General features: G+C 46.0%; 1 protein-coding gene across 4 annotated transcripts in view; it reads right to left on the reverse strand.

Moving 5' to 3' along the window:
• Positions 1–12,296, reverse strand: part of LOC149332571 (calcium-independent protein kinase C-like) — a 55,439-nt gene that overhangs the window by 17,847 nt on the left and 25,296 nt on the right. For 2 of the 4 annotated variants that reach the window (XM_089558209.1, XM_089558208.1), the window contains exon 8: positions 8,083–8,118. The exons of the other annotated variants lie outside the window; for them this stretch is intronic. In XM_089558209.1, coding sequence (XP_089414335.1) covers positions 8,083–8,118 — 36 coding nt within the window. The remainder of the gene's footprint in view (positions 1–8,082; positions 8,119–12,296) is intronic. 4 annotated transcript variants of the gene reach the window in all.

The raw sequence follows: 12,296 nt of genomic DNA on the forward strand, positions 1-12,296 counted from the left end.
GCTCAGCTGACATGTATATCATCACTGCACCAGTTGCGCTAAACACGACACCCCCACTGCTTGCTCCATGGCCTCGCTAGCTACCTCCAAGGTGTGCCACCATAGGAAGAGTCGCTTGCTCATTTGAATCAGTCCAATCAGGGGGTAAGCCACCAGGGTGGACTAGTTGGTGACATTTCACAACGCAAAACTTCACACAGTATGCAGCATAAAAAAAAAAACAGACACCCGCAGAAGAAACACATAAGCACGCAGCATCAGCAAGTGTGTGTGTGCGTTTCTTCTGTGGTCGTTTGGTTTTTCACACTGATCGAAGTTTTCCATTATGAAGCCACCAAGACATCTTCACAGTTACATAGGAACTACAGCTGCACAAGTTGTTTCACCTAAGGCTTTCTGCAATTTATAAAAATAGGCTTTCTGGATTAGAAGGGCGCTTTTTCTGGCACAGCATTGTCAGCAGTATAGTAGACCAGAATACAGCTAAGATATTCTAACTAGCAGGCTGGCTAACTAATATTGAATAGTTAGTGTTTTAGCTATCACTGTCAGGCTCCTTAATTATTGAGAGGCCTGCAGCCTACCGTAAGTAATATCCATATCAGTTTTTAGAACTTCGAAAACGCGGTTACCCTCAGCGCTGTGGCCCAACAAATTATGGCTATTCTATTTCAACGAGTTTCGTGAACTGGAGAAGTTGGTTGTCCTGCAAGCTTCTCGAAAGTGCATGCATATTGACGCAAAGTAGGCAAAATTTGTTTGGCAACAGTGCTGCGGGCAACCATGTTTTTGAAATTCTAAACACTGATATGGATACAGTCGCAGACGGGTTTTTGGGACTCGGCAAGACCCGGAAAATGGTCCGAATAATCAAACAGTCCGAAAAATCTGTGAACTTCAAGAAAAAAAATTCTTTCTGCGTAAAACCAGCTTTAAAAAATCTCGAACTTCATCGCTCTTCATGTTGAGCTTTCAAGCGATAATATTAGACTGCCTCTGGACCAGTCATGCTTCTGTCATGTCTGCATCACCTCATGTCACAGAACTGGCAAGAAAAATAAAAAAAATAAAAGTGCCCAGCCAGCACAACGGTTGGCATAATGGTTGGCCGCTGGTTGGCACAACAGGCTACAATACCTGACAAAAATTATTTTAGGCCTAAGAAGGAAATTTAAGAAAAAAAAAAAGGAGTCCCTGCTCGCGTACAATACCAGACAGTGCAATGTGGCCACAGATCATGCCGCGAACGAATGCACGCGCCGCGCGAAGCAAAAGTCAGTTTCCATTGTCAAAGACACTCGCGAAGATCGAGAGGGGCATGGTGGAAGGAAAACTCGAGAGGCCCTCGCTATCTGATCTGCGCGCCAAAAAGTGTGCCGGCAGTCACGTGCTTTCGCAAGGACTACTGGGAGTCCTTGGGCGACGCTGCAGCCAAAAGTAACGCTGGGCGCAGCGGCGTCGTCTGCTGCATTGTCTGCTGCGCTGAGGTGGCGGCCAAGTATGGGGGGGGGGGGGGGGGAGCGGGTTCAAAAAATGTGACGTAACCGCCTCTCCCAAGTTCTTTCTTTCCTCCAAGGAGAGGGGGGTAACCCACGAGATGAGGTAAGCAGAAGCGAGCCTCCCAACGCACCCCCCTCTGCCCCGCACAGAGCTCTCCATTTCAATGTGGTCGCGCGCTGTTTGTCGGCCATCTAGATGCCAACGAAGAGCGAAATTTGAAAAATACCGACACCAATCACTGATTTACTTTCAACCAACATTTCGGGACCAACTTGGTCCCTACTTCCGGGGTGACTGAAACGCGCGCCAGCCAGCAGCAGGAAGCGGCCTTTGCTTTCCCTTTGTTAACACTTGTCGGAGTCCAAGTGGAGGTAAGCGTTCCTGGAGTTTTATTCACCTTTGCCTTTGTGAACCGGATATGCCATGACTCAATGTGGCACCTCTTGAACGGAGCCATGGCACATCCGGCTCACAAAGGCAAAGGTGAATAGGACTCCAGGAACGCTTCCCTCCGCATGCGTTGATGGACTTTTAACAAAGGAAAAGCAAAGGCCGCCGCTCCCTGCTGCTGCTGGCTCTCATTTTAGACGCCCCTGAAGAAGGGACCGAGTTGGTCCCGAAGCATTGGTTGAAAATAAATTAGTGGCTGGTGTTAGTATACCTCAAATTTTGTTTCAAAAGCCCAACCAGGCGGAATTCCATCGAAGATATTCCTGTTCCATTCGTAACGAAAAATGTGCCATTATCTCAAGTGGCAGCAATGAAGTACAAATAGCCAAGCCTATCCAAGCCAGTCCGTCCAATTGAAGATGGCGCCTTTTACAGCTGCGGTATAGTATATTTCTAGGCAGTATAACTGCAGCTGCTGCGGCGAGCCAGTTAGTTGTGGCAGCAATGTTCACTGGTATCTACATTCAGAAGTGTGGCGGGTCGGGCTAGCTGTTGAAAGTATGAAATTTTCAAAGTGCTAAAACAACATGAGCACGGAGTGCTCGTCCCTGTGTGTTCTTTCTTCTTCCGTGTTGCTTTTGGCGCTCTTTAAAAGCATCTACATAAGGACGAAAAAAAAATGATCCCCACAGCATTCCTGGTGTTTAATTTTAGTCCGAAAAATCGTACTTTCAGACTCCATCTGTCATGAAAATGCACACGTTCCTACGGGGTGCACGGCGGTTCCTCAGCGAAGTCCAAAAGATCGCGCAAGTCCGAATTATTGGCGTTCGAAAAATCGATTGGTGTATTACTTACAGTGGGCCACACGTCTCTAAACAATTAAGGAGCCTAACAGTTAAAAGTTAACTACTCAATATTAGTTAACCAGCCTGCTAATTACCACGTCTTAGCTGTAATCTGAAGCATTACAACGCTGATATTGCTATGCTGAAAAAAGCGCTCACCTAACTCAAGAAGCGTATTTTTTAACAATTGCAGAAAGTCTTACGTGAAACACCGGGCTGCATATGAAGGCCACAGATCTCTCCTTTTCGCCTACAGCCGTAACAAATTTTTAAATTCATTTCATTAAAAAAAACATCCCTTAGTCTGCAGTGCACCGTGTTCTCAGTAAAAAAAAAAACAGCGCTGATTTTTGCAACAGCACTGCCCACCGCCTTTTACACAAGAATACGCAGGGTTGAGATGGTGGGCCTGTGCTTTTTGTCACAATCACCTCCACTACTTCAGCCAATAAGAGCGCACCATCAAGAATCAATCTTCAAAGAGACTGAGGCCAGAATACAGGCCGTGGTCTTTCGCTACCAACTCCTACAACTGGCTGCTTAAGCATCCTGCAAAGATTTTTATTCGTTGTAGGACGGACCTTATAGCACAGAGTGCAGTCTTGTGTATGGTGCCATGCATGCTCAATGTGCTGAGGTGCATGTATGGTGGTGCATGGGTAGGTCTGGCATAACATGAGTGCCCTAATATCTAATATCGAATTAAGGAAACAGTAACGCTGATCAACAAACTGCACCAAGTCTAACTAACCAATTCTTTAGCAACTTGTTTTTCCTGTGGATTAAACTAAAATGTCACAGCAACCTTTGCCCGATTCCTCACGGCTGCACCAAAGTCCATCTGGGATACCCATTTTTCTTTTCCCCAATCTTCGAACGCGGCTGAGCATACAAGCAAAGAAGCTGGGCTGCTTTTGTAGTAAAGGAAAGCTTAGGAGCTGCCAAACCAAAAGGGTAAACTGTAGTGCAAAGCAAAGCAGACAAAACAATGTAAAGCAGGTTAAAAAAAAATTCAGCTGGGATGTCTTTTTCAGTTTGTGACTTAAAAGCAACAAAACAAGCGTAAGAATAAAGCAGGCAGCAGCAGCTGTTTGCACAAGCATGATAGTGAAAACTGTCAACAAGAAAAAGTGAACAGAAAAAAAAGTAAAGCAGATACGCTTAGGATGTGCCAAAACAAAGTTGCATCACATGTTCTGCCTATACGAGAAAAGTATGATCATAACCAAACCTTTTCTTTCTCTTTTTGCTTTCATTTGGTGAGGTACGTAGCGGTTTCTGGACAATAACTACAAGAAAAATGCAGCCTCGGGATGACGAATTCTTCCACTCTGGCTCGAGTGATGCCCTTTTGTTTAGAACTGCCAATTACACAGCAGTGATTTGGTTGCCTGAACAAAGATGTGGAGAGCCTACTCATAAAGAAGAGCACCGAAGTCACAACTGCTTTGTAAATGGAAACTGTACCCTACACTCAGATACAATTCAAGAACGAAGCAACAAACGCCCCTCATAGGAGGCCCTTCAACCCCTGACGTCTACCTATCGTCATGGCATCACAGTTAACTGCCTTGCACCTGCCAGTGTGGCATCACAGGTGGCTGGTAGGTGCAAGGTGACGCCATGACAACAGGTTGATACCATAGTTTGGTTTGGTTTATTGGGGTTTAACGTCCCAAAGCGACTAAGGCTACGAGAGACGCCGTAGTGGAGGGCTCCGGAAATTTCGACCACCTGGGGTTCTTTAACGTGCACTGACATCGCATAGTTTGAAAGGCCGCCTTTGAGGGGCATTTGTTGTTTCATTCTTGAATTGTATCCCACTGCAGCAAAACTCTTTTATATACACTTATGACATTAGCCCGAAACTACTCCAGGAGAATGTCTCATGCAAGTATACCCTACGTTTTCAAGACGCTATAAGAGGTATGCGGCCACCATTCTGGTGTCTATGCAGCATGGCAAACGGCGATGGCGCATGTCTAATCGGCTCATCTCCCCCTCCTCCAACCTGCATCACGGAAGCCGTGAATTGGACGCCAAAATGGCGTCCATGCACAAGTAAGCTAAACTGGGCTAGTCGGAGCAATTGCATCTTCGAAAAACGTAGCGTGAAAAACAAGACACAGAAAAGGTGAAGACAGGACAGGAGCGCTTCTCACGACTGAATTTTTACTGGGAAGGTTGTCAGAATCTATACTGTAGAAATGGAAGAGGGGAAGGAAGAAGGAAATACAAAATAACGACTAAAAAAGAACAAGATGAGGAGATAAAAAGCCGGCGATGAAAGCAAGTACACAGCAACATAAAACACGTGCAGTGTTACTTAACAACCGATTCAAGGTACACAATCTCACTTTTTGTCAAGGCGATGGATACGTCACTAACACACTTTCCCCCCTGTTCTTTTTGAGTTGTTATTTTGTATTTCCTTCTTCTTTCCCCTCTTCCATTTCTATAGTATATGTTCTGATAACCTTCCCAATAAAAATTCAGTCGTGAGAAGCGCTCGTGTCCTGTCTTCACCTTTTCTGTGTCTTGTTTTTCGTGCTACGGTTTTCGAAGATGGCGTCCATGCCTTCACATAAATACCCTTTATTCTACAACAAAGCCTCTTCCCCTCTGCTACACCTTCCGAAAAGGCCCTCACTCATCAAGCAACTCGTCCACTTCCAATGCTTTCTGCAGAGATTCCTTTGGCTGAAAAACTGACGGATATCCTGGTTGGATTCTTTGTAGCATAATAATTCTTCAGCTGAATTCATTTCATGGGAGCGAACGTAAGCTGCAGTAGTGCTAGCTTAGCTGTTTAACTAGAATAGTGCCTAAAACCCCGTGCTCACGAATACCTGCTTGCCTCAGATTTCAATGATCAGCCCCTACACTTTTAACTGCAAAGCTATGCTAGGGCAAAAGTACAAACACTCAAGCGCAGGCCAATTTCCAGTGGCACACACCAGAAACACTGCACATACTAAGTGTTGCATCATCAGCAAAGGAAAGAACGTCTATCCCCTGAAATAGTAATAGCTAATAGTAATATTAACAGTAATAAATAACATACTTTTTGTGCCAAAGCCAAACGAGCATCTATGAGGCACACTGTAGAAAAGGGCTTCAAATTAATTTGGACTACACCGTGTTCTTTAACCTGCACTGGAACAGCAGCACCGCAGTGCTACTGAATACTGCCTCTCTGGCTGCATCTGTGACTTCAAGCTCAACAGCAGAATTTCATGGCAACTAACCAAAATAGCAGGCTGTATGCCCTTACTAAACGAATGTTTCGTAGAGGTAACAATGAGTGGTGTGCTTTGATGATGCCATAACTGACTGTTTAGTACAAGACAAATTAACTGACCCGTCACCTGCAGCAATGTGAGACTAAATGCGTGCGGATTTGTAACTTAATGCTAGCAAACTAGCTAGCAGCTTACATCAGGAAAGCATATCATATGTATGCACGTAAGGATCACACTTTTTTTCTGCATTTTTGGCAGGTTTTGGCCCTTACCCAAAAGTGGAATTTTACAGTTCCCTTTTCAAGCTACAGTCTGGGGAAACTACTTTATTGTCCCATACAGTCTGACGCCATATACGGCACCAATACGAGTGCGGCCATTAACCGCATATATATAGAATGTGCCCACCACTATATGCAACATCCGAGCACAGCAGTGATAAATTACAAATGAGGTTTTCTGCTAACAGTTGGCGATAGTAACTGGTAGCTAACTCGTACCTGGCTAAATGGTGGCTGGTTAACTGCTAACCATGTCTCACTGGGAAAACACATCAATTAAGCTAAGATGAGCTTTTCAGTGACTTGGTTTGAATTTTCAAACACAACTGCCATGCAAAAAAAGCGACATTCACAAAAGGGGACATATTCATACGTTCGTGATTGCATAACTTGTCCTCACTTGCAAAGACTGCTTCTTTGTGCAGCCATTATGCCCAAAAATGAGCTAAGCTGTTTTCTTCACCTCCTATGCATTCACGGCCCACTACGTGTTGCGATACCAGACATCAGACTGACAAAAATTCTTGCTGCTCAGCCTGCAAAATTACTCAGAACATAACAACAAATGTGTGCATCCCAGCATTCCTAACCTGACGAGAAACCCGAAACTACAACCGCTATGAAGGTACAAAAGCTGTCATGTGCGCTCCCATCCACCAACTATTCGAGTGATGACAGTAAAATGAATCAAACAGTATAGTCAGCCAGTGTCCGCGTGGTTTGTCTTCTTGACTCACGCCTCATGCTGTCATACCAATCGTCCTACAAACAAGACACTCGAAACCATGTTTTGGTCTTTGACATCGTCCAATGATATATACCGTATTGTGCGTCTTTATCGTAAAGACTTTCAAAATTTTTCTTACCTCAACCGCTGGCTCGTTTGCGGTGAAACTGCACACAGAGCTTGCGTATTATGGTAACTTTTGTATCGTAGCAAGTTTTACAACGATACTTACTTAGTTAAGCCGTGCATGATGCAAAAGCATAATCGTCTGCGTCGAGATCGGCGTACCGAAACCCAAAACACCGAGTTTTTGCTGAAGGGCAGCAGTGGCGCCATCTGTCTGCCACAACGAAATTGAACAAGAAAAACGCCCCTCAGGACTTCGCGACGTCGTCCTCCGACGAGCCACAAAAGCAGACGATATAAGCTGAATTGGATAAAGTCATTGGACGAAAAAAAGACGTCAAACAATATTCTTTTAACGGCACAGCCTCGTTAAAAAGGTTGTTTCTGGCATTTTTTTCCGCTCAGTTGGCCGAAAATGTTCGAAGCGCTTCAGTTCTTGCAACGCTCGCCTTGGCGCCTTGTGACGCTTTCCACTGCAGAAGACAGATGGTGCTACTGCCGCCCTTCAGCAAAAATTCGGTGTTTTGGGTTTCGGTACGCCGATCTCGACACAGACGATTACGCTTTTGCATCATGCACGGCTCAACTAAGTAAGTACCGTTGTAAAACTTGCTACGATACAAAAGTTACCATAATACGCAAGCTCTGTGTGCAGTTTCACCGCAAACGGGCGAGCGGTTGAGGTAAGAAAAATTTTCAAAGGCTTTACGATAAAAACGCACAATACGGTACATATCGTGCACAAAGCATGACTGTGAGGTGCACACTTCGTGTGTCAGTGTAAACCCTAAAGCGTTGCACAAAAATGAACGTGGCGCAATGTGGAGGAGTACCAAAGAGGAGCGAGCAATGTACACGTGTATGCACGCTACTGTGGGGCAGTGAGATAAGGTGATATATATATACGCGCACATTTGTGTACATACGTACAGAGTGAGAGAGAGAGAGATATAAAAAGGGATATGCACCTGGTTATATATCTCTTGGGTGAGGGATATCCCTTGCTGAAGAGTGGACACAAGACAGGGCGGGGTCGAGGCGGGAAGAAAAAAAAAATAATAGAAAAGACGAGACAACAATGCTGTGAACGACCAATCGCGAACACACGTACACGCACACAAGAAAGCACAGTTTTTTTCGCGCAGACACAAAGGAAATTAAAACGTGTTACAAAAATGAGTGTGTGAAAGCAAAACAAGAAGGAAAACAAAAAAAGTGAAACAAAGCAATTAGATGATACTTGAAAAAAAAAATGTCAGAGAAAGAAAGGGTAACAATCACCATGCAAAGAGAGAGGTGGACAAGCAAGATCATTGTGAGGACGTTCAGCACATAGCAAGCAGGCTTGCAGAGCTACGTCAAACGCATGCAAATCATGCACAGCACGAAAGCACAACGGTCTAGGCTGATAGACATAAGATAAAACACTAATCATTTGTACAAAAAAAAGAAATAAATGCTACCTGACAATAGACTGGCATGAAGATGCGATACTATTACTGCCAGCATATTGCCATTTTCAGGGTCTTTCATTTTTTTTTGGACAATTATAGATTTCCACAAAGGAAATACGTCTTAGTATGCTATTTCATTAAAACGCACCAACACGGCCTGACTATTACCAGGATAAGTGGAAGAAACTAGCAGCAACTTCACGCTGAACTTCTGCTGGCTTTTTTAAATTCCATTTCCCCATGAGAGTCTGGGGCTATGCTGAAACTACTGAATGAACGCACACACACGTCTCGGAAGAGAGGAAAAGCATACTGACTTAAGCCTAATCACAGTTACGTTAGCAGTGGCGAAGCTAAATTAGTAACAGACATCGACAGCACAAATGAGAGCAAACAGCTCCATAAGATACTTCTCGACCACTGTATTGGTGCTAACCTAGAACCGTTTTGTTTTCCTGTTAGTCCACGAAGCGTCCTACGGTCTTTGCCACCCCAATTTGTTGTTGTGCAGAATGGATCAAAGCACCAGGAAATGCTGGAGAAGCCACCCAAGCAAGTACAACTAGTGTCAAGAGCTCCCGCAATGTACAGGACTACAAAAAAAAAAAAAAATGTGGCACAACTTGCATTAGTAAGGAAATCTATAAATTACAAAAGAAGTTAAGGAACCAAAATTGTGCCGGCTTAAGAATTGAAGTAGTATGTAGTTATTCTTGAAGATGCAAGAGGAAGCACCACCAGCAGTGAGGTATCTAAAAACTGGAGGTGTTATCAGGCTTTGACGTGTAGCCCAGTAGTAGACCAGCCAGTATGCAAGCATGCACAATGCAATACCACAATGCAAGACACGGGGCAAACTTGCACGATACAAGGGAAAAAAAAATGGGTTCAGCATAAGCTCAGAATGTGCAGGCACATGGGCAACATTTTTCAATGAGCCAAACATTTTCACACCAGGCCGTTAATGTGACGCCTCTCCAGCCTTGGACAACAGCAAGCAGATACACTGCTTTTAGCTGACGAGGGCAAGCAGATTCACAGACTAACATTACATTTTAAATGTACAGCAGCTCACTGACCCTGTATACGCCTCAAACACAATAATGCGGCCAGAAACTTTTTTGAGAGGGAGAGGAGCTTCAACTTGGTTGGATTCCACCCCTGCCTACCTCCCATCCTACTTATGCCCTCGTCTACGCCTGTCTACACCCCCGTTTACACCCCAGTACACCCTCCTGTATACAGCCCATCCTGCCTGCCTATCTACTCCACTCCTGTAAAAACTCCTGTTTACACTTCTGTCTACACTCCCATTACACCACACCCCGTCTGCAGTACTGATTGCACTCCTGTCTACACTCCTATCCACTACGCTCTAAATTGGGCCCACACCCCTTCCTGTCTACTCCCTTGCTGAAACCCCTATTGACACCCCTGCCAATACCACTGGCTACACCCCTGACTACACCCCAGCTACACCCCGTATACACCCCTTCAGTACGTTCTTGATTTGAGGATGGTGCATTACTTACCACAGGCCAACCTAGTGCAAATACAATGCCACTGCAAACAGCTTATCTGCAAATGTATTGTTCCAACGCTACAAGCCCGGTGGCATTTCACTGGCGCAAGCCACCAAGTACTCGTGCTTTTCAGTTAACAGCCACTTAAATCAAAACAGTTGCACAGAACTGCAACAAGCAACACACGAGATAAAATCACCCAGCAAGCAGGCCATGCATTTGGGTACAAAAAAAAAAGTAAAAGCTGCCAAGAAGACATGATGAAACTTCACGCTGTACACCACTGAGAACAATGCTCAAAAAGCACGTCGGGGGGCAATGACAATGCACACGACATGAGGCAGATTAAGGGGGGACGCGGGTCTTAGAACGGTCAAAAATGGCCAAAAAATCGATTTTGAGAAAAACTCATTTTCGGAATGTTGGTACCTTCAAGCACTTGCCGTCAAATTATTAACGTTGAATTCAATCGGGAAATGCAATAAAATCTGTTTTCAAAACGCCATGGGAGCCACGAAATGCCCCGAAAAGAAAAAATTTTGTTCGAATTTCCCGCGCGCGCCACGGCTAAAGCAGCCGGCCGATCGCCGCCATCTTGGGCTCGTTTTGAAGCTGGTTTCTTTGTGCGCATTTTGCTGCCTCTCAAAATGGCGCCGCTCAAAAGGAACAGCCACCGTCGCAGGTTTTCCGAAGGCCGCTTCCGGGCCGCTGATTGGCTCGTGGGGCGCGCGCATTTCAAACGTTCCGTTCCTCGCCTCCCATTGGCTGGCGTGGCCGGCGCGTCATATTCTTTCTTTCTTTCTTCTACGTTTGCCGCCGCGGCTGCCGCTTCGTGCGTCTTGCTTTTGCGATAGTTATCTCGTCCGAACGTTTCTCTCGACCGTGCTCTCGACGCATCGTGTTTCCGCTTCGTTCCGGAATGTCCGGAGACGCTCGCCTGAAGAAGAAGACGCGTCAAGCGTACGGAAAAAAACGAAAGCGTCCATGGAACGCACGACCGAAGGACGACAGCACTTTACCAGGATCGCCTGTTGCATCCGAAGCGGCCTGTTCTCTGCCTAGCCAGCCTAGCTGCAGTACATCTGGCGTCATCGAACCGTCAGCGGGCCCTTCTGGAGGCATCCAAGACCGCATCGACACAGTGTTCTATTCTGCTGATGAGTCTGCTGAGTGCGCGAGAAATGCTGCGGACGTGAAGGAGCGTCTGGCGTCGCAGAGCGCAACAGAACGAAAGTTCAAGCTTTTGGACGTTGAACTGGTGAGTGACAGCGGCAAGGAAAACGGCACAGAATTTATGATCGTGGACTTAGCCGTGGTGAACTCTTTCATTGGGCTTATGCTTTGCCCCGAGTGTGGCACGAAAAGCGTGACTTTATCAAAGTCGAGCAAACAGTATGGGCTGTGTGATAAGCTCGTGCTCTCCTGTAACACGTGCGACTTGCGCGAGGAGCGTTTCTCATCACCGAGGTTGGCCGGGGCTAGTGATGCGAAGATAACGGCTTTCGAGGTGAACGTGCGCGCAATGAAAGCCATTCACAGCATCGGGAAAGGAGCGACAGCCCTGTCAGACTTTTTCGCCGCGATGAATATATCGCACCGTGGCTTGCACCACAAGACCTACCAGGGCCATATGAAGATGATGGCAGAAGCCTGCACAGCGACCGCTACCGAGTGCGAGGCCGCTAGCGTTGTCTGCGTCAAGGAGTTGTATGCGGAGCTCGGCAACGCGCCAGGAAACATCGACGTAATCTACGACGGCACCTGGCTAACTCGTGGACATAGCTCCCACATCTGTGTGGGGTGCATAGTTGAGATGCATACTGGTCTTGTAATAGACCACATTGTACTTTCCAACTTTTGCCTCGGCTGCACAAAAGGGCCCAAAGAAAATGAACAACAACATGCAGCCTGGCTGGTGCAGCATGCTCCACTGTGCCAGAAAAATGTTGACTGCAAGGCTGGCCAGATGGAAGTCGAAGCAGCCCTGCGCTTGTTTCAGCGGTCGTTCGAAAAAAACAAGCTGCGGTACACGACAATGCTGTCTGATGGGGATAGTCGGACATACCATGCTCTGACTGAAGATGCAGTATATGGCTTTATAAAAGTCGAAAAAAAGGACTGCATCAACCATGTACACAAACGCATGGGAGCTGCCTTGCGCACCCTTGTCGACAAGAAAAAAGCCCAAGGTGAGCCACTTGGTGG

This window comes from Amblyomma mixtum, chromosome 8 (genome assembly GCF_055824585.1).
Source record: "Amblyomma mixtum isolate Tamu chromosome 8, ASM5582458v1, whole genome shotgun sequence".
NCBI lineage: Eukaryota > Metazoa > Arthropoda > Arachnida > Ixodida > Ixodidae > Amblyomma > Amblyomma mixtum.